Source organism: Temnothorax nylanderi, unplaced genomic scaffold (genome assembly GCF_030848795.1).
Source record: "Temnothorax nylanderi isolate EJ_2023f unplaced genomic scaffold, tnyl_v1.0 TNYL_tig0105_pilon, whole genome shotgun sequence".
Classification (NCBI taxonomy): domain Eukaryota; kingdom Metazoa; phylum Arthropoda; class Insecta; order Hymenoptera; family Formicidae; genus Temnothorax; species Temnothorax nylanderi.
In genome coordinates, this window is record NW_027249167.1 from 346,773 (window position 1) to 374,123 (window position 27,351).

The window sequence follows — 27,351 nt, forward strand, 5'->3', positions numbered from 1 at the left end:
AAATGGAACTACGTAGCAAGATGGCGTCATCCGTCGGTAAAAATGCGCAACGTTTTAGTATCCATAGGGCCAGTTTCACCATCTCCGATTAACGTGATCTTTCGAAACTCATTCTTTGTCTCTTTCGTAAGAAAGAGACAAAGAATGAGTTTCGAAGGATCACGTTAATCGGAGATGGTGAAACTGCCCTTACATTTATTATTAAAATAAAAAATTAAATTATTTTTAAAAAATATAATATATAAATATAGGATATTGAAATGAGTAAAAAAGTTATTATTTACGTTTTATAAATGTTTTTATTGTTGTTATACAACTCTGCGTGTAATAAAATTATAATACAATAATATTATTGGCCTATACTACTACTACGTTTACGCGAGCGTTACTTCTGTAGTAACTTACGATAATTTCTTCGCGTAAACGAGATTTTCTTTCGCGTAAACGGGATTTTGTAGTAACTTATGATAATTTACTCCGCGTAAACGAATGCATTCTCATAAGTTACTATAGAAGTAACGCTCGCGTAAACGTAGTACTAGTTTACATTCCATGTTTACATTCAAAGCCTGTGAGAATTGTATACGAAATAATAAATAGTGTAAAGGATCCAAATCGTTTCATTATTTCATATGCAATCCTGAATTGAACAAAATGGATAATTGTTGGATAATTTAAGATCGCTGTTTCACACATTTTCTTTATAAACAAATACGAAATGTGTGAAAGCAACAGAAAAACTTAATTATAAAAAGAAAATGACCGGAGTATTAATACGTACTACGTTTACGCGAGCGTTAAATCTGTAACTTACAATAATTCCTTTGCGTAAACGGGATTTTCTAGTAAATTACGATAATTTACTCCGCGAGTCAATTATCGTAAGTTACTACAGAAGGAACGCTCGCGTAAATGTAGTGACAGTGACATAATTGGAGAGATCATTACAATTATTTTTATAACTTTGACCAACTGCCAGAAAATCCAAAAGACATTACGAGGATATTTAAATTGGAAAAAGTTGAGTTCTGATGTCACCATATTAACTTTCTGTCTCTTGCCCTGAGATTGTAGGAACTTGATTTTGTTCTATATCTTTATCGATTATGTAAAGAACAGGAGTAATCTGTTGGTGCAAAGTGCTTATGGCATACTTTAAATGTTTGTAAATTCTGAGCACAATAATTCATTGACTGACCCAATTTTAAACTGTGTATCCATTGTGAACATCTCTCAATATCTTTTGGAAATTTGTGTGAAGGCACTTTTACTCCTGACTTACAGCCAGGAACGCAACAACTTTTGCCCATGTTCTAATAAAAGTTAAGCAGTTTGGGAATTTTTGTATAAACTCTTACAATTTTACTGTATTTAGAGATGTGCAACTCCGAAGGATTTGTGAAATCAAATTGAATTTCACTATTTGTTTCGAAACCACCCAGGTAGCACATACACGTTTCAAAAATGTTTTATAAGCGTTTTCCGAAACGTTTTATAACCAATTTCTAGAAACGTTTGTGACGAGTAAAAATGTCCATTCGAAAAACGTTCGAAGGAACGTTTCTTTCCCGATAAAATAACTATCCCGTTTAAAAAACTGTTATACAAACGTTTTGTTTTAACGATAAAGACATTTTAGATAAAGACGTTTAAAATTCCTACTTTTCACGTCTTTTGAACGTGTTTATGCCGTCTTTGAGACATGCGTGAGAGGCTTCTAAAAGCTTTATGCATATACCATCTATGACGTATATTCTTATTCGAAGAAATTCCTGAACTGGTGCACATTCATATAATAAGTTAAAGTGAAACAAAATATACTTGTCTCACTCCAACTTAATTGCATTACTGATGTTCACCATTTCAGGAAGTTCTTCAAAACGGAACACACGTATAAATGTTCTTTCAATGACCATGTTCAGCAGAACGTTTATTTTGCAATTGTTGGAAGTTTTCTAAGCGTAGATTTGAAACTAATATGTGCTACCTGGGCAAATCAAACCAAACCGACAAAATTGCATGCAAATGTAAAAAAAATCAAATTGACATTATGGACCCGGCTTAATGGTTTGCACATCTACTAATTACGTATTAATATAATAAATTTACCAATCTTCTCCGTTCTTTGCGAATGCGGAAGTGGAATGCGTAAAAGGCAAAAGCGAGATGCTGACGCAACGTCTCAACGTTTTAGGACGACACACGAGATACGTCCGAATAAGATACACAGAGAAAACGCCGATCGTCGACTCTGAAAAATATAATAAGAACACTGACATTAATTTGTGCCGATTGTCGATCGATTCACTATTCACGAGAATTCTGATAATAAACTTACCAATCTCTCCATTCTTTGCGAATGTACAAGTGGAATGCGCAAAAGGCCAAAGCGAGAGGCTGACGCAACGTTTCAGGACGATATACGAGATAAGTACGTCCGAATGAGATACAGAGAAAACGCCGATCGTCGACTCTGAAAAATAGAATAAGAATATTGACATTAATTTGTGCCGATTCTCGCTCGATTCACTATTTACGAAAATTCTGATAATTAACTTACCAATCTGCCCCGTTCCTTGCGAATGCGGAAGTGGAATGCGCAAAAGGCCAAAGCGAGAGGCTGACGCAATGTTTCAACGTTTCAGGACTTTCAGGATGATACACGAGACACATCCATGTACACATCCATACCGCACAAAATGATCGTTGATTTCGAAAGAAAATTCGGTAGTCGCGGGGTGGGGATTCGTGAATGGGAACATATTCCATCATCATGAAAAGGTGACTTCAATAGAAATAAATACAATAAATGATAAATTTGGAGTCGAAAAAATTACCTCTTTCAATCTTCATTAAATGTTACTTTTTCTCATTACAAAGTTGCAAGAAAATTGAAAGGTCACATTTTTCATTATCTAAATCATATGTAGTATACTATTTTGATCTTTCACTATAATGTGATTCATGTCTTCAAAATTACAAGCTATTTCTGACAACAAAATAATCTAGAAAATTATCTGAAACATAAAATTCGAACATGTAATACATGAATAGCACAATCAATCAAACCTCTACAGTAAAAAACCAAAAAACATTTCACATTTTGTTAGTTGATAATGCAATTGGATTTTAATAACTTTTTAATGTTCACGATGATGATAAAAACTGAAACATTCGAATGTAAACAATAACACAATCAATCAGAATAAAGACACCAAGTTCGAGAATCTTCAGTGTGCTCAGGCCAATAAATTTTCCATTTGCAACTAGTTATTGCACGAAGCAACACAACTTGCTGCTTGCACCCGACTCACGCGCCGCGCGAAGCAAAACGTGCTACTAGTTGCACGAATAACCACTACTGGCGACACAGTCGCTGGTGAGCCGTAGGGGCTTCCGTACAGTAGCGATCGAACGTGATTAGCCCTTACTTTTAGACCGAGCAAATCAGCGTAGCGTGTTGATAAGACGACACTCAACAGTTGTGTCTGCTGAACGCGGCCATTAAAGAATCACTGACTACGTTTACACGGCCCGATTTACGCCAAAGTTATAATATCGATGTTATAACTACTGACGTTAAATGCCGTGTAAACGCTCTTTTATGACGAAGTTACCACATCGATGTAATAACTTTGTCGTAAAAGAGCGTTTACACGGCATTTAACGTCAGTAGTTATAACATCGATGTTATAACTTCGGCGTAAATCGAGCCGTGTAAACGTAGTCATTGACTGTGTTTACATGACACCGTTAATCGGGTTTTATAACATCGGTAGTTGTCAGGAAGACCAATCGTAATCATTCTTCAGAAGAATGGAATAGCTGTGATTGACCGGCCTAAGAACTACCGATGTTATAAAACCCGATTAACTGTGCCGTGTAAACGGAGTCACTGACTGCTCACTCAACAGTTGTGTTTTTTGAATGCGGCCATTCTGTCTCTTTTCAACATCTAAGGTTTGTTCGCGTCGCATACTCCAATAAACATCAAGAGCACTTAGATCACGGACCGCTGTTATGCTGGGTCTACAATGCGAGTCGCAAAGTCGTGAGTCGCAAGAATTGACCAATCACAGTCGAATTTGAGGAGAATAATTGACTGTGATTGGTCAATTCTTGCGACTCACGACTTTGCGACTCGCATTGTAGACCCAGCATTAAGCCTTGTGTACACGATACTAGAAATCGGTCCGAGTTTCGGTTTAAGCCAATGAAACTGCTGCTTTTCTGTAAGAGCTACATGTTGATTGGCTTAAACCGAAACTCGGACCGATTTCTAGTATCGTGTACACAAGGCTTTACACGTCGGGTTTAATAACATCGGTAGTTCTTAGGCTGGCAAATCACAGCTATTCCCTTCTTCTGAAGAATGAGTGTGATTGGCTAGTCTAAGAACTACCGATGTTATTAAACCCGATTAACGGCGCCGTGTAACAGCGGTCACGGATAAAAGAGGTTTGTTCGCGTCGCATGCCCCACCATGCTCCTAATCACTCCAACGCACTCCAAAAACTCATCTGCTCTAATCGCCACCTTTTATCCGTGATCCAAGTGCTCTTGGTGTTTATTGGAGTATGCGACGCGAACAAACCTAAGGTGGCGATTGGAGCAGATGAGTGCGTTGGAGTGATTAGGAGCATAGTGGGGCATGCGACGCGAACAAACCTCTAGGCTGCGTTCGGTTTGGGCGCTCACGCGCTGTAAGCATCGCTCTATCTTCGTTTGATATTCGATGTGCAACGAAGATAGAATGATGCTTACAGCGCGTGAGCGCCCAAACCGAACGCAGCCCTAGTAATGCCCGTATCAGACTACGGATTGGGATTAAGATTGGATTGAAATTTGACCAATCAGAGCAAAGTTTACTAAACTTGAGATCAGTTTTCTCTGTTCTGATTGATTAAATTTCAATCCAATCTCAATCCCAATCCGTAGTCTGATACGGGCTTAAGCAACCTTGTGATCAACGTCACAAATATAGGGACCTAGTTCCTGCACTTTAGGGAACTTGTGCTGTTGTAAGCAATCCTGAAACTAGAGATATATATCCCTATTTCTCATTTTTCCGCGCGTGTGTGCGTGTGCCTCGTGTCACGTGTGCTGCGGAGTGCGGATACGCGATACGCTCGACTCGAGCGGCTCGAGTTCTCCAGGTTCTCCTTTCAAACAAACCAAGATGTCGAAGAGAGGTAAGTTCGTTGCCGCGTATGAAATCCGGGAAAATCGGTGCTGAGACGACGCATCGGTCTCGGGCGAAAAGATAGAGGGACGGAGGCACGTTTCGTACGCACGATAAAACGAAACGAAACGTTACTTTATTACACGCGAGAAAACAGAACGATTCTTCCAATGCCGCTGTCTCAATACATTACTTGTTTCCTAAGGACGTGGTGGTTCGGCTGGAGCCAAGTTCAGGATATCCCTGGGTCTACCGGTCGGCGCGGTCATCAATTGCGCTGATAATACTGGTGAGTTTGCAGAAGAAAAGCATCTTTTGGACGATACTTAACCTCAAAGGGCAACCGTGTAACTCGCAAACAAGAGGGGCACATGGTCGTTTGTAATTTGTCAAGTAATTTTTATACTTACGTTTCCCGATTTGTTGATTAATTTAATAAAAACCGCAGTTTTGTTGTTTTCTGTTTGCGCACGTCAAATGATTCTAGTTCTAGCCTTAAAGGAACAAGAATCCTAATAAACAAAAAATGATGATATTTATAGTTAATACTATCATTTCATAGATATCAGTGAAACGTATAGTAATTGCTAAACTGTATCTCGTATATATTATTATTTATTATTTTTACAGTTTTTCTCAAATATTTTTTTGTACTTTATAATAGAAGCAAAATGTTTAATAAAGTTACATGTCAATTGCATAGATACTAATGCTACGTTTACGCAAGCGTTACTTCTGTAGTAACTTATGATAATTCACTCGTTTACGTGGAGTAAATTATCGTAAGTTACTACAAAATCCCGTTTACACGAAGGAATTATCGTAAGTTACTACAGAAGTAACGCTCGCGTAAATGTAGTATAAGCTGTATAGTTAAACTGTCGAGATTATTTGTAGCGCCTGTTACAAGACTGATTTATATGTGACCATAAATCTAAGGATTAGATATAATTTTCAACTCAAGCATATGTATCCTGGCCTTTCCTTTCATCCTATTGAGGATAGATCTCTGTGTAACAGCAAATGGTTTTTCAGGTGCCAAGAACCTGTATGTCATCGCAGTGCAAGGAATCAAGGGCCGGTTGAACCGTCTGCCAGCGGCAGGATCCGGCGATATGATCGTTGCCACTGTGAAGAAGGGAAAACCTGAACTAAGGAAAAAGGGTAAATTAATTACTCTTGTGCTCTTTCTTTCTCTCTTTTGTTCCCCGAGACGTTGCTTGCATCTAAGAAGAAATAAATTAATAAGTACTTAGTGATTCTTTAATATTGGTTTTCACCCTTAATCTCAGTGTATAAAGCAATTGTATTTTAAAAAAATCACTGAGCGCTTACTAAGCTGCTTTGTTTGGTGAACACAGCCATTGCCTTCCAAGGATTTTAGATAAACGCGCGTGTATTGTTACAGTGATGCCTGCGGTGGTGATACGGCAACGGAAACCATTCCGCAGGAAGGACGGGACATTCATATACTTCGAGGATAATGCCGGTGTAATCGTCAACAACAAGGGAGAGATGAAAGGATCGGCTATTACGGGACCTGTCGCGAAGGAGTGTGCGGATTTGTGGCCAAGGATCGCATCCAATGCCAGCAGCATCGCATAGTTCACACATCCTGTATAAATTTACTGTCCTTTACAAAATAAACCAGAAAATAAGTAATATCCATTCGTGTTCAATGTCCCTACTAAATGTGTACTGTGCCACGCATCATAAATAAAAAATTCTAAAGTTTTGAGACGAGATTTACATCCATGAATATTTATACGTACGTACATCGTAAATGTTTCGACGGTTACAAGTTGAGGTTAGATATATCTTTTTGGTAAAAAATTTTAAAAAAGACCTAAAGCCCGCGGTTTAGATTTGTTATTTATAGTTATTAGGTTTATATAAAATATGCAGTCTGTAAATAAAAAACAAAAAAGTAAAGATGCAAGTGAGAATATAAGTGCAGTATGCCAGTATATGTGTTCAGTTTCAGTACAGTAATTTCAGTCATGTTCGCTATATTTTTGCTAAATATATTTTTGCTTTTATCGCGTGGATTTAATATATCTGTTTTTAAAGCATATGTATGGGCTAAAATCTGGTCATGCCGTAATTTTCTAATCGATTTTCAATATAATTATATACTGTCATCTTTTAAAGTAAACTTTAAATAATTTATATACTTTTAATTAATTATAGAAAGAAAAGTTTTTATCTACATAATGGTTAAAACGTTTTAAATATTAATAGTTATGTGACGTAACGTATGATACGTACCATACGTTTCATATGTATGTATGTACATACGTATAATGTACACATATATATGAAACCAAAGTATGTGTCATACTTAAGGTATACGTAAAATACCCATGTATATCATGTATGATACGTAGGGTGTATGATATACGTTCCCAACCCTGGTGAATGTATATATTGTATATCCTTCTCTCTCGCAGAATTTTGCCAGAAGTGCAAGTTGACCAGACTCAGACTCCAATTAGAGCCATTAGAGGGACTCTAGTAGCAATCGAAGCCGCGGACGGGGAGCTCGAGGGGAGTTCGGGAGTTGCGCGTTGCGCGTTTATCTTATCGCGCTGATCGCGCATTGTATTGTGATCGTGTCCGTAGAGTAGTAGCACCGTGAATCACCGTGAGTGGGAATCGAGTACGGCCATATCCATACCGCATACCGCGTTCCGTCAGTGAAAGTCTCGAGGTGAGTAGCCCGTCCGTGTTGACGGAGCAGTTTCATCCGTGTCTCGTTCGAGCTCGTCCGAACGTTCTCAACTCGGACCGACCCGCTCGCGTTGTCGAGAAGTCTCGACGTCCCCGACGACACCCGGGGTCAACCCTGTAAATATAAGCAAAATTTAATATACGTGTTGCGTTACGTACGTAACGCTGGCCATTTTAGCAGATAATTTCGCTAAAAAATAGTAAAAAGAAGGAGCAGAAGAAAAGGGGGTCGGAATGCGAACAGCGAATTTATATAACGCGCGCGCGATCGCGTACGTTATATTATATTCGCAAGTCTATCGTCGCGATGTTTTTATATCCATTCGATTTGCGATCAACATCCATAACGCGGATAACACTTTTTAATGCCTCTCCTCCTCCGCTTGTGACGGGGGCGACGGGGCTATGTTGCGGATGACGATCGTGCTAAATCAGCGATGTTGTTGCGCCTATCGTGCCTTCTTCCTCGATACATATCTTAACGATTCTTTGCCACTGATTTATTTTGCTAAGTTACATCAGGACGCATTTTCTCGAATCTCCGTCGCGACATTAGGTGCTTTCCATTTACATAAAAACTCAGATAATTCTCACTTGTGACGTCGTTCTATCCTTTTTGGGAATTAATGAATAATAAAGACAGAATGACATCACAAGTGAGAATTATCTGAGTTTTGATGTAAATGGAAAGCAACTATTATCGTGACCTGAAAGGATAAACAATTTACCTTGAATTCAGTTTTGTCTTTATAACGTTATGATAATAAAAAATATTTTACCTTCCTGAAATATCGAAGCGGCAATCAAAAATTTCTCGAAAAAAGATTTCGAAAAATAAACCGTCTACCTCAAATTCAGTTTTGATTTTGTAAATATGAATGTTTTGTCTTCCTGAAATGTCAAAGCAGTGACGTAAAGCTTCTCAAGAAAAGATCTTGAGGGATAATTAAATAGTCTACCTTGGAACTTTCGGTTTTGGCTTCGTTATGACAACAAGTCCCGGTCTACAATAGGTGTTTTAAGCCCTAAGCCTTAAGAAATTGTTCAATCACAGTTGAATTTGAGGAGAATAATTGACCGTGATTGGTCAATTTCTTAGGACTTAGGGCTTAAAACACCTATTGTAGACTGGGACTTATCGTTATATTTGTGTCGCGCAGATATATATGGTAAAGAAGCTGAGCAACGAGAATATAACGATAACGAAACTGTTGTTAAGAATTACAGAACAGACCCACTGATAGCAATATATCAGGTTTCAATAAGTGGCGACATAAAGTTTCTCAAGAAAAGATTTTGAATAATAAATAATTTACCTTAAATTCAGTTTTAGTTTCGTAAAGTTATAACAATAAAAATATTTTATCTTCTTAATATATCAAAGCAGTGACATAAAGTTTCTCAAGAAAGGATATCTCAATACATATTTGTCAAGTTGTTGAAATAAATCAGTTTTGCATTTAACATCTAAGTTATTTGTATAGTTAAGAGATAGGAATATTAGGACATCTCTAATCAATTCTGCAATTTCTTAGATTTTCAATGTACTTTCGAAAAATGGCACGCTTCAATAAAATTTATTTGAATATTCCAAAATGATACATAAAGTTCAAAAGTGCAGATTTTAAATTTATTGATTGTTATTGCAAGATAAACAGCAATGTTATTATCAAATGTATAATTTTTGCATACCTTCCGATTTTTGATGTCTTGGATGATATCAAGTTATTTGTTTAGTTTTGTTAAAGAAGAGAGTTCTGAATAGATATTGGTTTCAAATAGACAACAATCATTTTTTCAGCAATGATTTTTTTTATAATTCACTTAAATATATGTGTGCTTTGATATTTAATTTGTGTATATATGGTAAAATGTGTAACAAAAGAGTTTATTATTTATTGTATCAATTAACAATTAATATATTTCAGATAAACCTTGAATATGTTGCCAATGCAAATGCAGATTGTGAAATGATCGCTGGCAGTCTAGGCAAACAAAAGGAATAAAATCTTGAAAATAAAATGGAGTCTAAAACGCATGATACCAGTAATGACTCTGAAGTGAAACTTTCTGACACCAAGGATTCGGACGGCGAGAAGTCTAGGAAGGCGCAGTCGAGTTCTGTAGAAGATTTAAGCATCTCAAAAAATGTAGATAGTTGTAGTGTTACATCTGAGAGCAGTGTCACTTTAAAAGACGCTAGTCATATAGTCGGATTTGATAATAATCTTGCCTGTGGAACTATGCAAAACGAGCGAGCGGGCGAACCTATGGAACTTTCTGCAGAGGACGAGATTAAGATAACAACTAATAAATGTGACAAAACTAACGATGTGTTAAAAGAAATCTTGTACGCCACCAGTTGTAATCCAATCGATTTATCAGAGGCGACTACCTCGCAAAACAATAGTCCGTCTTCTTCTTGTACTAACGAAGAAAACGCATTGCACACGGATCAGAATAAAGTTAAAAGAAGTATTTCGAAAGGTCAAGTGTATACCGGTAGCGGTATGTCAGTAGAAAAATCGGATGATAGCTCAGACGAAGATTTAAGTAAGCGACAGAAGTTAAATAAAAATGCGCGCCACATCAGTGGTGGAAACGTAAACGACGATGCGGTGACGTTTCAAAGAAACAAATCAAAAGCGAAACAGCGAAATTATCGTAAGAGGCGGAATATAACAAGCGATAATGAAGACAGTTCGGGGAATACCTTGTCTAACGAGGTAACAAGGGAAGCTTCCATTCCTGACGCAGATGAAGGTACTTGTTTGTTTTGTCATGCATATTGGTAACAACAGTATATCTTTGTTATTTAATTGATCTTGATTTTGTAACTTGTAATTATGCTTAAGGAGTCTTGCTTATTATAATAGATAAGATATAGGTATCAATAATTATTGTACAATTATATATGATAATAATTATATGTATAAATTATATACATAAAATTAATATTGTGATTTCAGGAAATGTTGCATCTGCCAGTACCAGAAATGAGTCAGCTCAAAACGAATCGTCAAATAGAAGTTCAGAAGCTCATAGAGCAGGATCAGAAACGCCTAATGACGAATCTGATCGATACAAAGACGAGAGAGGTATTCTATGCTTTTGCATTGCTTGTTTGATAAGATGTAGAATTCTGAATTCTGGACAGGTGACTCGAACGAATGGAGAGCTGCTAACGACGATGAATGGGACGAAGATGAGGAAGATGAGGATGAGGACGAAGAAATACCTCATTGTCTAAAAATAGAGAAACCACCTCCTAATTGGCGTATTGTACCGGAAGTAATAAATCGCCAAATAGGTAGCAATCCGTTATTCCAAAGAAGGTTCTACGGTTCTTTACATGCGGTAGAGCGGCTGGACGTTATGCATAAACTTAATGAACATCAGGTAAATTATTTATTTACCTTGTAAATGCTATACAGGGTATATCTCTAAAGTTTGACCCAGCCCTCGAATCTCGGAAACGACTTTAAATATGGAAAAACGCCGAAACACATGTTCGATCATTTGGAGGGGCTGCTTATTTTATGCCAAAAAGATTTCTTAGCCCCCCAGGACTAAGGCGGAGGCGGGGGCACAAGACAGAAATTTTAAATGTGAAGGTGGGTCAAATTGTAGCTTGTTTTAAAAATTTAGTGAAAAGAAACTTTTTGGTGAATAAGGTTGATAAGGGGGTCGCTGCAACCCCCTTATCAAAAGTTATGAGGGCAAGAATGTTATTTCCGGGGCCCTTCAATTTGATAGGTGTATTTGATAGATCTTTCGTTGAGAAAAAGAATGCCGCAAACCACAATGCGCTGCGATGTATAGTTTTCGAGATATCGATTTTTAAATGTAATAATAGCAATATTGTTGTACGGTATTACATGTGGGTTTGCAATTTACCACGCGTGGCAAAAATTAAATGTCCACGTCTTATATGTCTGTCATCTTAGTTCTGTCCTGTATTTGTCTTTTCCTTGTCCTATATGTTGGAATGCACGGTGGACGTCTCCACGCGGCATTCCGGGTAACGCTAAGTTCCACCAAACAACTGTACAACGACATTGCTATTATTACATTTAAAAATCGATATCTCGAAAACTATGCATTGTAGCGCATAAAATGAGTTTCCTCCAATTCTTTTTATTGTATATCGCTACAAATATTCACACAGATAATCGACTAACGCTCGCTTTGAGATATGAATTTTTAAATAATACTTCAATTGTGTGTGTATAAACAGTACACACGTAGGCGGGGGAGGTGGGGGTGAACCTCGGTTCGCGTGAAAAGTGTATGCGTGGAGGCAGACTCCAAAGCTCACCGTCGTGAGACAGGTTAGTTTTACCCTACTGATGACCAGTCATTGCGATAGTAATCCTGCTCAGTACGAGAGGAACCGCAGGTTCGGACATTTGGTTCACGCACTCGGTCGAGCGGCCGGTGGTGCGAAGCTACCATCCGTGGGATTATGCCTGAACGCCTCTAAGGCCGTATCCTCTCTAGTCAAAGGTGGCAATGATATCTCTAGGAGTCTCGTGAGTCGAAAGGCTCAAAACAATGTGACACACTACTAGGCGGCCGGTCCTCGCGGTCCGGTCGCCGCACGAGCCCGGTTTGCCGTACGGCGCCTCTGCCCGTCGGGCGAAAGGGAATCCGGGAATCCGGGAATCCGGGAATCCCTGCGGGGGGGGGGGGGGTTCCACTATTATTAAACTAGACACATAGTGTGCCTTCAAAGTACATGCGTGGGCTTTCCACGCGTGGAAAGTTGTAAACCCATGCGGCACTTCGTTTTATATTGACAACATATATCAAGGTCATTGAAATCGGTGAGGTCGCCCGTAAATTGCAAACCCATGTAATATCGTACAACAATATTGCTATTATTACATTTAAAAATCGATATCTCAAAAACTATGCATCGTAGCGCATTGTGGTTTGCGGCATTCTTTTTCTCAGCGAAAGATCTATCAAATACACCTATCAAATTGAAGGGCCCCGGAAATAACATTATCCCCGTTATGAGAGTATTCATAGTCGAATCTATTTAAGACTGTCTTAAGTACAATCTTAAGATGTCATAAACCAATTACAGAGCCGTATTAGCATCTTAAGACATTTTAGACTTTCTGACACTGTTTACAATGCATAGGGAGCTGTCGGACTACTATTCCGACGGTTAGTTCACCTAATTGAAAAAAAACATTTTTAATTTTGACTGTAATTGATCGTGGAGGAGTGAAGGGTAATACCCCCTTTCTCTGCACTTAGCGGCAAATGCACATAAAAATGCATTTAAAATGAGCTATAATTTGACCCACCTTCCCATTTAAAATTTTTGACTTGCGCTCTTGCCTCCGCTCTCTTGGGGGAGGGGGCTAAGAAATTTTTTTGGCATAAAATAAACAGCCTTTTGAACAAGTGTTTCAACGTTTTCCCATATTTAAAGCTGTTTTCGAGATCTAAGGAGTTGAGTCAGACTTTAGAGAAACCTTGTATATCGACATGAGATTTATACATCGTTTTAGGATCATTACTGGGCTACTCTTGCATCATTAACTATTTATTTACATTCGATTATTATTTACAGGGTTGCGTAAACGCCTTAAACTTCAATCAAAAAGGAAATTTGTTAGCGAGTGCCTCTGATGATTTAGCAGTTGTTATTTGGGATTGGGCTGCAGGGAAAAAGCGTCACTGGTTTATGAGCGGTCATACAAGCAATATGTTTCAAGTGTGTATCTTATAACTAAGCGTTACAATCGATGTGTTGTTCAACAGTTATTTTTATATTATTATGTTTATCTTTTGCCAATAAATTTTTCGAAATTGTATGCGTTTAGGCAAAGTGGTTACCATTAGACGTGGAATACCTTATGGTCACTTGTGCTAGAGACGGTCAGGTACGTTTATTAGATCTTAAACACGACACATCAAAGAAATTGGCGACGCATCGTGGACCGTCACACAAATTGGCTGTGCACCCTGAAACACCTCATGTGGTCTTTTCCGCTGGAGAGGATGCAAGGGTATTCTCCATAGATATCCGAGAGAGTAAGCCAAACAAGTGAGTCGCGATTAAGAAGCATAAGTATATTCGTATTTTCTATTTGCGTCTGTAGCCCGCAGCATATCTATATATAATGTTAATTTTTCGCGTAATAACTATTAGTACAAAATTACCTTCTTCAAAAAGGTAAAAAAAGGCGCCAAGTACACGCGCAATGTATGTTGTAAATCTAAAAATTTAACCTAAGTGGTAGTAGCTTTATTTCTTCTTAACAAAATTATTATATCACAAAATTGCTTTACCTAACTCAACCCAAGTGATATGTATTTCAAAAAAATATATGAAATCTTTAAATTGCGCCAATTGCAAAGAGAATATGTATATTGCTTTGAAAAATAATTGTTGTGCAACTACTTTTAAAAAATAAAACCCGAGTGGTACGTATCTTTGTTCCATTCAAGGGTCTTCCTATTCCAATCCAAGTGATAGTAGCTTTAATTCTCCTTAACGAAATTATAATATACAAAGAATAATTTTTATCACAAAGAATTAAAGAGGTAACAGTACAAAATAAAAATATTTAATTAAAATAAAATAAATTTTTCTTGTAAAAAAAACTTGGCGCTGTTGAACCTCGAAATTTAATAAAGTACTAAGATTTTTAATTGAATAAAAAATAAGCATAATTTTTGGAAGAATGCGACAGGAGTAAAAAAGCAACGCTAAGTTTTTTTACAAGAAAAATTCATTTTATTTTAATTAAATATTTTTATTTTGTACTGTTACCATATGATACAAAGAAAAACATTTTTATTATATAAATTTGGTCCAAACTATCCATTAAGCCTAGTTAGACCAGAACCTGACCCGTTCACTGGTTATCGAGATCTCAAAATCTCGGGTACTTGCAACTCGTCGCATCGCGTATAAAAAAATCCACGGTGCGGTCTCGCTTCGTGTATACTTGGCGCGAGACACTACCGTGTCTCTTGATACGTAATAAAATGGACTTTTCCTGTATCCACAGATTACTCGTAGTAAAGGACGGTTCATCAGAAGTGCAACTATTCAGTATACATTCGAATCCTTTTAATAGTAATGAATTTTGCGTCGGCGGCCGTTCCCATTACGTGAGAGTGTACGATCGGCGAAAAGCTTCGACACCGCTTTATAAACTGTGTCCCGATCACCTGGTACGTCGCATTATATAGCAATCTTATCGCTGAAAAAGTTCACCAATACTTGAAGTAATATAACAAATATTGTAGTTTGTTTCTTTTTTACACATGTTTAATTTCATTACATGTGTAATTGTAATGTCTTAGACAGGAAATAAGCACGCGCATGTAACGTGCGCTGTGTATAATCACAACGGAACAGAAATTCTCGCATCGTATAATGACGAGGACATATACCTATTTGATAGATTAATGTCGTCACGTGTAGATTACGCTCATAGATATCAGGGCCATAGGAATAGTGCAACTGGTACGTTATACATAAAATGATATGAATATTATTACATTCTATATCCTCTACATCTTTTTAATTCTTAGATCTCTTTTTTTTTATATGCGCGTTTCAATACGAAAAACTAACATCCAATAACATAATTAGTGGTACATTTTTTAAATTAATTTTCACATTGAGACTTCTTTTTAGAAATCTTTCTGTACATCTCTTTTGAAATTTGTCAGTAGTTAGGAAACGATGCTGTAAATAATTGTGATTTATTAACTGTCATTTGTTGCTCAATTGCAGTAAAGGGAGTCAATTTCTTCGGACCTAAAAGCGAATATGTCATATCCGGATCCGATTGCGGTAATATATTCATTTGGGACAAAAACACGGAAGCTGTTGTACAGTGGATGACAGGAGATGATCAAGGAGTTGTGAGTTTACTTCATAAATTTGATAAACAAATTTTTCCTTTTCTGTAATGTAGAAGAGAAAATAACAGTCTTCTTTTCATTTAATTTATAGGTAAATTGCTTAGAAGGACACCCACATATTCCCATTCTTGCGACAAGTGGATTGGATTACGACGTTAAGATATGGGTGCCTTCGCGCACAGAACCTCCGATGATGAAATCATTCGCAAACGTAGGTAGACAAAAATCATCTTTCTACATATCTCTTCTTTTTCTCGTTTCACATTTTCTGTTTATCTTCTCCTTTGCATACTTTTTGTTGTTTTGTCATCGTTTAATAATAATGTTTGGTATCTCGTTTCTAAAATAAACAATACAGTTGAATGTAACTAATAATGGCGACTAATTATTAGTTGTGGACTAATTGTATATCGATAAACGTATGATGATTCACATATTCCTTTTTTTTCATAAGTGCGTCAAGTCCAACGCGAGGAATAGGAAGCAAGAAAACGTGCCTGATTCGTTCGATGGCCAATTACTTTGGATTTTACTGAGACATATCCGTCATAGAGAGAGAGTACGTGTAAGTAGATAGATATAGATATTTATTTACTTCAGCTTTACATAATAGCCAGGAAGGGACTTGGTTTACAAAATAAAACTTAACCACACTCATCCATCCATACCTTGCGTATACTATCCGTTATAGCCTAAAATAACCTACAACTACCTTAAACTAAACTATTTCTCACAGTCATATCACAGTCATATCTTTAGTCTTATTTAATTCCTTGCGCTTCTTTAGTTCCTTCTCCCTCTCTTTCCATAATTTCCTCAGCATCTTACCCTTATCTAAATCTAGTTCATCGCTCCACAGCCTTTTCCACTTCTCCGCCTCATTCCTACCTAAATCCTTAAACCACACACTTGCCCTCTTACATTCCTTTACATAATGTTCCATACAGTCACTGCCCTCACCGCACAAAATACATTTTTTACAATTTTCTTCTAACCAATATTTATTTACTTCTTCTAAATTTCCGCATCTCAGTTTTATTAAAGCTCTCACATCATCTCCTATCCTTACTTTCTTTAAATTACCCTTCTTTAAATATTCCGGACCCCCATTCGCCTTGTCTAACACTCTATATCTTTTGTTATATCTTGCCTCTAAGATTTTATTTCCTTCCCATTGCCTCTGATTATCTCTTTCCCTGCTTATTATTTCTTCCTCTAGATTTGTACCCTCTCTTCTCTTTTCCTCCAGAAAGCCTATTCCCCATCCATTCCTGTTATAATACCTTTCTCTTTCCATACTATACAGATCCTTCCACCCATAAGTTTCTTTTTCCTTCCAACAATGACTTACAATAACTCCGCACCTATCTTCTAAAATTCTTTCCTCATATTTCATTGCCCTTATTCCCCAACCCACCATTAATTTATCCATACCTAATTCCCTAGATATCACATACCTTGGTGTGCAGAAATCTATCGCAAAAATCCAACGAATATAGTCCATCATTATTTTCTCCAACTCTTTTTTCTCTTCCCACCCCCAAATTTCTACCCCGTAAGCCATAACGCTTTGCACCAAATATTTAAATAACATCCACCTCCTTAAGAAATCCCCTCTACACATTCTTTCTCCTAATCCCCAGATTTTTCTGACTGCCATCCTGCCTTTTTTCATCAGTTCTCTAATATGATCTTTGTAATTACCATTCCTATTAAACGTAAAACCTAAATATTTAAAGCTCTGTACCTCTTCTATATATTTATCCCCCCATTTCCACACTTCTTTGCCTTCTTTTCTCTTCCTATTAAACACTAAAATCTTTGTCTTTTCTGTACATAACTCTAATTTCCTTTCCTTTAAAAATCTTTTCAGCGTGCTTAACATGTCTAACAATGCATCCCTATTTCTCGCAACCATTACAATATCGTCCGCATACTCTAAATTCCAAACCCTCATCTTATCTACCTCTATTCCTCCTATATCTCTCTTTTTCAATACTTCAGCTAACTCCGCTATGTACAGATTAAACAGAAGTGGACTTATTACGCATCCCTGCCTTACTCCTTTTGACGTCTGGAACTTCTTCGTATACCCCTGGCTGGTCCTGACCACAACTTCCGTTTCCTCGTAGATCATTTCCAATCTTCTTAACAGTTGTTCATTTGTACCTTTATCACGTAGAATTCTCCACAGGATTTCCCTATCCACATTATCAAATGCAGCCTTAAGGTCTGCAAATATCGCGTACACCTTTTCCGCTTTTCCGCCTCTTCTTCTTCCTTTTTGGATCAGATGGTTCAACACGAAAATGTTATCTATTGTTGACCTTCCTTTTCTAAAGCCTGCCTGACTCTCCGGGATCATTCCTTTCTCTTCCGCTTCCCTCTCTAGCCTGCTCCTTATTACCTCCACATAAACTTTATACGCCGTACATAATAACGATATACCTCTATAATTTCCGGTCTTCTCTTGATCTCCTCTCTTATATAGTGTCACTATTATGCTTTTCTTCCAGTCTGATGGTATCGTTCCTTCTCTCCATATTTGTCTCAGCAAATCCACCAGCCTGTTCCATAAGGGTCCACTCGCATATTTCCACGCCTCCATTGGTATTTCATCTATTCCCGCCGCCTTTTTTAATTTCAATTTCTTCAATGCCAATTTGATCTCCATTTCTGTAATTTCATCCTCCTCATCCCCTTCAATCCTTTCATCCCTTTTCACTTCTTTCCTTCCTTCTTGATGCCTTGTCTTCTCCCTACTTTCCTCTTCCTCCTCCACTTCCGACCCTCCTAGTAGCTCCATGAAGTGCCTTCTCCATTCCTTCTTGCCTATTTTATTCTTCTTCCATACCTTTTTGTTCCTTTTCTTATTTATGTATTTCCAGACATCTGTTTCCTTCTTCAATTTCCTTAATTCCTCTTCTTCCTTTTGCCTCTTCTCCTCCTGTTTTTTTAGTTGTAGATCCCTCAACTTTCCTTTTTCCTCTATGTACCTTTTCCTACCTATTTTGCCCTTCCTCCACTTCCTGTACATTCTATGCACTTCCCTCTTCTTTCTTGTACAGCTTCTATCCCACCAGTCCTTATGACCTAATTCCTTTTTCTTAATTCTTATCCTTTTTTTGACCATGGATTCTTGAGCAATTTGTTTAATCCTTTGCCATTTTTCCTCCACCGACCTGCATACCTGTCCTTCTTCCATACATAACTCCTCCGTCCTCTCTTTATACTCCTGTATAGCATCCTTATCCCACATTATAACAAGCTTTTCCTCCTCTTCTCTTGCTTCACTTTCCTTTTCTACCTCTTGTCCTCTTCCTTTTTCTATTTCCTCCTCCAGAATTAGCGGCATATGATCCGAGTCCACTTTATCATCTATCCTAAATTTTACAATTCTCTCGTGTACATTATCGCTTACTATCGCATAATCTATTACCGTATTGCCTCTGGCTCCTACATAGGTGTATTCACCATCCCAATCTCCTACCGTCGTACCATTTAATATATACCAACCCTTTTCCTGTACCCATTCAACAAAATTCCTTCCCCCATTACTGATTACCTTGTCTTTACTACTTCTTTCCAATTCCATCTCCTCTATTTCCCAACCCCCTAGTTCCCCTATCCTTATATTAAAATCGCCACCCATTATAATACTTCCCTCTTCTTCATCCCCTAATAGCCTATTCAATTTTTCTTCCAACTCTCTCCAGCCCCCGGAGTTGTACACCGAAATAATCCTACAATTTTCTTTTTCTCCTCTTATTTCTGATACTACCACATCCCCCTCTTCTTCCTTAATTAACCTACTACCTACTTTTCCCCAGTCCTTCTTTTTACCTATCACAAAACCTCCTTTTGCCCTCCCTCTTCTTTTTACTCTCCTCGCAAAACTACAAGCCCATTCGTGCGACTCAGGCAGCTTGTCTTTAATCCTTTCCCATCCCTCCTTTTCTAACCATGTTTCACATAAACTAATAAAATCGAACTTACCTATATATTTCCAAAACTCTTTGTCTTTGTTAAACAAGCCTGCAGTGTTCCAAAACAAAACTCTTCTCCTCCCTTTGAACTCCCCCCCTCCCTTTTCAGCTTCACCTACCTCTCTATTTCCAACCTTGCTCCCGGCCCTTGTGCCACCTTCCTGGCTTAGTCGAAATTCTGATCCTTCCCATTACTTGTTCCCCTACTTGTACCTACTCCATCCTCCTCTCTTCTCTCTCCGAGTACGTGTAAGTAATAAATAATATAAATATCGTAGACATTTTTGTGATATTTCAAATTGATTGTTTCACTATCGTGCCCCTTCTAGAATCTTTATACACGTTACGAGGATCCAAATCAGGAAGAAGATGACTTTGACGATTATCACCCTGACTCCTCGATGGATAGCTCATCCGAGGACAGTGATAACCAATCGGAAGGCGGCGACGTTGGAAGAATACAATGTCCTCCGTCTTAAAGTTGTTGCTTAACGCGATTTGATATTACTGCGATGAGAGTTATATAGCGTTCATATTAGTTGTTTCACGATTATAGTAAATTCTACTGGATAACTGTGTCGATGGCTTTACATAGTGGAGTGTGTAGGAGGGACAGTAATCGCAACGTATCGAAGAAGCTCCTTATTCTAGTTACGATTGATCTTTTTTATTAACTGGAAATAATCGGTAGCATGAACTACATGAGTGGTTCACGGTTGTATTGTAATTTTTGAATATATACGTTGAACAGACACGTGAAGACTATACATTTTGATGAGATGTATGTACGATACCAGGCATAACCGAAAAGAGAGAGAGGGAGAGGGAGAGAGAGGAACATAATGTCTTAAATCGGGGCATAAGACGTCTTAAAGACGTCATATCATGAGACTCTTGAAGACGTCTTAATAATGTCTTTAAGACGTTATATATCCCGATTTGAGACATGTATTTGAGACAAAAGGTACGGAGTTACGTTGAAAGTACAGTTGACTGTATTATTTACACAATAAATTTACACATTTTAGGATTAATCATTGTGGACGACAATCATTTTAATCAGTAGGTTTATTTACATTTGTTTTTAAAGTGACCTTGAGTACATTTCTGCCTGGCAGATAAGGTCACTACCTCATTTAGCTGTAACATTTAGGCTACGGTCAACTTGACGCTACAAATACTTTGAAGCGTTCTTCTCCTTCTTTCTTCGTTGAAAGAAAGGAGAAGAAGAATGCTTCGAAGCATTTGTAGCGTCAAGTTGACCGCAGCCTTAGCCTCCTGAAAAAAGCGTTTCCCATGTTCATATAACATTTTTTCATCCTTTCGGTGTGAGGAATATCTCCCTAAATTGGCCGTACCTTTTTAGAACACCCTGTATATACAGGGTCATTTTAAATGCTCTAGGCAAATCTCTCGAAAAATATGGAAGATATGGAAAAACGTTTCAGACAAAAGTTATAGGATATCAAGGGGGACAAATAATAGTAAAACCAATTTTCGAAAAAAACGATTTAAGATCACATAAGGTTATCGCCATTTTTTAAAATGAAATTGTATGATTGTTTTACATAATATGATTCTTCTAAATATTCTACATATAAAAGTATTAAGGTAGAGTATTCAAAAAATGAATGGTTTACGAGATATTTCATATTTTATTCTGGCACATTTTGACATGAAACATAAAATATCTCGTAAGCTATTCATTTTTTGGTAACTGTACCTTAACACGTTTATGTACAGAATAATAAGATGAATCAATTGGTGTAAAGAAAACATAATAGTTGCTTTCCATTTACATCAAAACTCAGATAATTCTCACTTGTGACGTCATAACTCAGTTGAATGCACGTTCTTTTTGCATGCTGGCAAGTGAGATTCAACTGAGTTTTTATCCACAATCGAGACCATGTGCTTTAATGAATCTAATAGACTCACATTAAAAGTGAGGCTATGAATCTGTATTATTGTGCGATAGCTTTGTCACCAAAATAAGCAGGTAAATACAAAATGACATATCTTACCTGAGTATAAAATACTCACATAACTGAGTGACTCAGATCACTTGAGTGTAAATGGAAAGCAACTATTATTGCTTTTCAAAAAAGACATGTAGTTGCATGTTGCAAATTGCATAATTTTTTTGCAAAGCAACATATATATATATATATATATAGGTATATATATAAAATAAAAATAAATAGTTATTGCATTTATTGCTTGATCAGCTGGAAAAAATTATGTATGGGCTACAAAAGTTATAGTAGTATGTTTAGAGTCAAAAGAAGAACAAAAATTAAAAGATTACTCTATTACTCTATATCAAATAATCAGTTGTAAAACTTTTAAACGCGTTTTTCCCGAAACTACAATTTTGTAGCTGGGCGTTCGCGTATCTCGGCCAATTTTTATCCGAATGACTTGAAATTTGGACAGAATGTTTATAACAAAATTGTCTTCAGTTAAGCGTACGATTTTTTATTGGACAATTAGTTTTTGAAAAACTATTAAAAAAGTGAAAAAATTTTTGGTTGAATTTCGAACTTTTTTTTTAGAACTGCGCCATTTTGTTACAGATTAATATTTCAAAAAATCCGTACGCTTAACTGAAACTACATTCGTATAGTTTAAAATAACACCAAATTTTTTTATTTTAGCAGAGAGAAACCTGAGAGCGGCCATCCCGCTTCGGGGGACGCCTGTCCTAATCTGCCCTCTGAGAAAGTGGACGTCAACTACGTCGTTACGCTCGGTAACGATACATGGGTTCGTATCCGTGCTATGGTTCGTGTCCGAACTACTCAGATGGAGGGGATATACTGGTCGCGCAAGACCCTCCTCTGTCCGTGTACGCTCGGCATTCGGCAAGCTTCGAGCGGGGAGAGAAGGACAGACATACGATCTGCTGTCTCCTTCTCTCTTGAGCTGTGACGTCTGACGTTGCCGGCGTTGCCGCTAGCACGCGCCGGCTATACCACGATGCCACGCATTTCGGGTATCGTTCCTCGCGTCTCGCCGAATGCCGAGTCTCGAGTTGGCAAATCGACGATGCGCTATACGTTACATTTGCGTTTATATTTACAAATTTTAATTTTTATATTTTTAAATAAATATATATATATATATATGTATATATATTTGAAATTTATAAATATATAAAGATTGCAAATATAATTAATTAAATAAATATTTATAAACATAAAAACTAAAATTCGCAAATGTGTATAGAAATCACCGTTCTATACATATGCTTTTCTATCTAAAAAAGTCTTACATTAAAAACCTTTACTTTAGCATAATAATATTTACATTTAATATTTAAATGCATACCAATAATTATATTATTAACTATGAGAAAAAAATTGTAGTTTATAATGTTCCTTTTACTCTTATTAAATTTATTTTACCTATGCATGTTCAAGCGGCCAAATTACGGCTAAATTACGAGCAACAACAAAAGGATATTGGATAAAAATAAAAACACTTTATTAAATAAACAATACACATGGGTAACATTTCGACTGTACTTATTATAATTAGTCTTCTTCGGAACGGATTACTATGAATATAAAAAGAAGAAGATAAATATCAAAACATGATAATGTTTAAGTTAACATACTAAAACATTAAACATTAGTCTAGACTAAAACATTAAACAATTTCCTAATAATATAAACAAAATAAACAATAATCTAATTGAATCACAAATATAAAAACGCCGGAGTAATCGAATGAAACCATGACAAGATAAATTTATATTTATATATTGAGAGGTGGTAAAATCTCTTCCGTCAGGAAGAGAATGTAAAAAATTAACGGGGGTATTCTGATTTAAAATATCTTTAAAATAAATATTTTTCAGGAATTTTTTATAGGGAAACAAAGAAAGTGAATAACGTTAAACTTTGCATGTTCTCTTCACCTTATTTTGAAATTTTATTTTTATTTAAGTAACAAAAATGCTCTTCTTTTCTGTTATATCCTGGTCACTATAAATGACAGACGGTGTAAATAATTCTAGCTGTTCTAGGTATCTGAAACACAAAAAGCTAAAATTTTCTTATTCTGCAGAAGTGTGGCTATCGTCTGAACTAGAATAAAATATTTCCATTCTGAGCGGTTTTTTTATTAAAAATATTATAACTTTTTTCAAAATTTTATTAGTATTTTATTAAAAGAAAAAACTAATAAACAATGTTTATTCTATAGTTCAGACGATAGCCATCACTTATTTTGAATAAGAAAGTTTTTGGTTTTTACGTTTCTGATACCTAGAACAGCTAGAATCATTTACTTCGTCTCTCATTTACGTCTTTTAGTGATCAAGATATAACATAGATAAGAAGAATATTTTTCTTACTTAAAAAATAAAAATATATTCTTAAAATAAGATTTAAAAAACATGCAAAGTTTAACGTTATTTGCTTTCTTCGTTCACCTATTAAAAATTCCTGAAAAATACCTATTTTTAAAGACCTTCTCCGGCTCCAGTCGTGCTCAACTTGTATTCATACTTAAAAAGAAAAATTTATTTTACTAAAGTTAATTGTTTATATACAAAATATTACATATAACAACTAAAAAATAAGAAGTTAACTTCACGCGTGAGATGAGAACTCATGCGGCGTTGCCAAGTAACTGACGCCTCTCCTCTTCTGTCATTCCTGAACCGAGCGAAAAATTCATCAAATCGCGTACTTTACACAAGTATTTCTCGAAAACGCGTACCACAAGGGTATTGACACTTATCGCATATTATTTCTATTTTTATGGATCATATACTAGTTTTTCAAAAACATTTAGGGAAAACTTTTTTCACAATTCATTATAATGTCTGTTTCACAATAGCTCGGAATAGGAATTCCATGTTAAAAGTTGAAACTTTGAAGCTCAATATCTCGATTTTTAATACCGCAAGGGGTACTGAAATTTATACCACGCATAAAGCACACCTAAATTAATGTATATATTCACAGTTTTAAAAAAATCTAGAGAAAATCGATTTTCCGGAGAACGTCCTTAAGATCTTTCAAACCAGAATACGCCCTTGTAATTTATTATTTGTCATTAACATATTGTTATTAATTACATACATATAAGTGTGAGAAAGCATATGGTACAAAATAATTTTAATATTCAAATTATTGTAATAATAAAGAAATAAATTATTTACATTTTCTACTGTGTGTGCGTGTGTGTGTGATATTATTGACAAGTTTTTTTGCACATTTATATTTCTTTTGCAGATTTTTTACACGCTTAACTTTCACAAGTGTGATGTCAAATACGGACAAGATTTTTATTTATTTGTTATAAGCGTGACTTCAAATGCAAGATTTTGATAATCAAACGTTTAACATTTTCAATCTGCAAACGAGTGACCAGCAATTTTATCCACAGCATGTATAGTCTTAAAATACTACGATCTTCTCTAGAAGCACTAGCGTATAATTTATTCGCCGACATTACGAATTTCTTCTGCAACAATCACATAAAATATTGAACAGTTTTCTTGAACGGTTAATTGTAACAACGTCTGCATGCCCTTGCATCATTAACCCTCCGAGGCCACACCTCTTTTTTTTAATACGCCCCGGCCACGCGCGTGTGAATATGAAAATCCAATTTGTGTTTCTAAACATCGTGAATATTATTAATTAAACAGACATATTTTACATTTAATTATATATATTTGTGTATTTTTATGTTGTAAATTTTTTATCACACACAAACGTCTTGCCGTTGAATTTATCATATTTAGAAAAACAAATTGCATTTTCATACTCACACGCGCATTAAATGCATTAAAGAAATTTAAAATATATTTTAAAAGTTAAGATAAGTTTCTGTCTCTATATAGAAACTCTTTCTTCCAAGTCTGTCAAAATTTTTTGAAAGAAGAACATTTGAGACAGCATTTTCTTTAAAGAAGAATAAACATTTTTTAATATTAGGAATATTATTTTAGAATGAGAATGTGAGCAATACTTTAACGAATTAATAATGCAAAGACATACAGACGTTGTTACAACCATTCGAGAAAACTGTTTAACATTTTATATGTTGCTGCAGAAGACATTCGTAATGTCGGCGGACAAATTATACGCTATAGTGCTGCTATTAGAAAAGATCATAGTATTTTAAGGCTACATGCTGTAGATGATATTGTTTGTCCCTCGTTTGAAAATGTTTGATTATTAAAAACGTTTGATTATTAAAATCTTGCATTCGAAATAACGCTTATAACAGATAAACAAAAATCTTGTCTGTATTTGACATCACACTTGTGAAAATTAAGCGTGTAAAAAATCTGCAAAATAAATGTAAACGTGCAAAGGAACTATTGTCAACAACATCACATATACACACACAGAAGAAAATGTAAATAATTGATTTTTTTATTATTATTACAATAATTTGAATATTGAAATTATTTTATACCATATGCTTTCTAATACTTATATATATATAATTAATATGTATATAATTAATAATAACAATATATTAATAACAAACAATAAATTAAGGGCGTATTCTGGTTTGAAAGGTCTTAAAAATAGGTATTTTTCATACATAGGAATTTTTTATAGCGGAACAAAGAAAGTGAATAACGTTAAACTTTGCATGTTCTTTAACCTTATTTTAAAAATTTATTTTTATTTTTTAAGTATATAAGAAAAATGCTCTTTTTTTCTATGTTATATCCTGATCACTAGAAGGTGTAAATGACAGACGGAGTAAATGATTCTGGGTGTTCTATAGGTATCAGAAACCCAAAAACAAAAAATTTTCTTATTCAGAATAAGTGTGGTTATTGTCTGAACTAGAATAAACATTATACGTTTATTAGTTTTTTTCTTTTAATAAAATACTAACAAAATTTAAAAAAAAGTTATAATATTTTTAATAATATAAGAGAAATAAGACCGTTTTATGACTGTTATACAATCAATCAATATTAAATAAGCTGTTTACGGTCCGAGCTTGGATCTTAAGGAGGTTCGGTTGCTTCATCGGGGGGAGTAGTGGGACGCGGGGGTTCTGGCAACAGCGCACTAGCGTTTGAAGTAGTGGGAGAGAAAGGAATTGCTATGATTGGTCGCTGCGTGATAGTGCGTGAAGCTGCTCACGACCGTGGCAGTCTAGCAGACGAAAAATCAAGCAATTTATGCTTTAATAATTAATTTTTCTACGAAATGTGCGGTAACCTTCCCCTTTCTTTCACTCATTTATTTGTAAATTATTAAGTTACATGTGCATATTTTTTTTCCTTATCATTTACATTTTTTCTTGCACTTATTTCATTCTGAAGGTGTGCAATATGTCATTTCTCATAAGAACCTATGTACAAGAACCTAAAAAGTACAATTTTTGGAGTAGATTTTTTTCAAAACGGGACGGTGAACAATTCCCCAAAAATTCACATAATTTTATTTTGCATTCCAGAACAACATATTAAAATTTCATAAAACTGGCTGCATTTTTTTGTAGCGACGGAACCTCCTTAATAGCCTAATAATATTTTTTGTGTACTACACGTATATTTTTTCCAAC

The 27,351-nt window shown here is 35.9% G+C and overlaps 2 protein-coding genes and 1 long non-coding RNA gene across 6 annotated transcripts; 2 read left to right on the plus strand and 1 right to left on the minus strand.

The window, feature by feature from the left end:
* Positions 1 to 273: 273 nt before the first annotated feature.
* Positions 274 to 3,337, minus strand: LOC139775781 (uncharacterized). 3 transcript variants are annotated; one of them, XR_011718931.1, is made up of 4 exons: positions 3,138 to 3,337; positions 2,561 to 3,017; positions 2,339 to 2,473; positions 274 to 2,251 (listed from the first exon to the last, which is right to left on the minus strand). It is a non-coding gene; the product is annotated as an uncharacterized lncRNA (long non-coding RNA). The 3 variants fall into 3 exon arrangements; XR_011718930.1 differs by having other exon boundaries at positions 3,101 to 3,337; XR_011718929.1 differs by having other exon boundaries at positions 2,561 to 3,329.
* A 1,735-nt stretch (positions 3,338 to 5,072) lies between these two features.
* Rpl23 (ribosomal protein L23) lies at positions 5,073 to 6,846 on the plus strand. Its single transcript, XM_071712091.1, has 4 exons — positions 5,073 to 5,192; positions 5,388 to 5,471; positions 6,218 to 6,346; positions 6,591 to 6,846. Exons 1-4 carry the CDS (start codon positions 5,180 to 5,182, stop codon positions 6,785 to 6,787), a joined length of 423 nt encoding a protein of 140 aa, XP_071568192.1. The 5' UTR covers positions 5,073 to 5,179; the 3' UTR covers positions 6,788 to 6,846.
* Positions 6,847 to 7,677: 831 nt separating this feature from the next.
* On the plus strand, positions 7,678 to 20,549 carry LOC139775811 (DDB1- and CUL4-associated factor 8). Of its 2 annotated transcripts, none has more exons than XM_071712089.1 (12): positions 7,678 to 7,892; positions 9,841 to 10,675; positions 10,882 to 11,010; positions 11,070 to 11,311; positions 13,500 to 13,643; positions 13,753 to 13,976; positions 14,947 to 15,112; positions 15,245 to 15,407; positions 15,681 to 15,811; positions 15,903 to 16,022; positions 16,266 to 16,376; positions 20,127 to 20,549. In XM_071712089.1, the coding sequence occupies exons 2-12, from the start codon at positions 9,934 to 9,936 to the stop codon at positions 20,274 to 20,276; spliced, it is 2,322 nt and encodes a 773-aa protein (XP_071568190.1). In that variant the 5' UTR covers positions 7,678 to 7,892; positions 9,841 to 9,933; the 3' UTR covers positions 20,277 to 20,549. The 2 variants fall into 2 exon arrangements, with proteins under 2 accessions (XP_071568190.1, XP_071568191.1); XM_071712090.1 differs by having other exon boundaries at positions 7,892 to 8,029.
* The last annotated feature ends 6,802 nt before the right edge of the window (positions 20,550 to 27,351 follow it).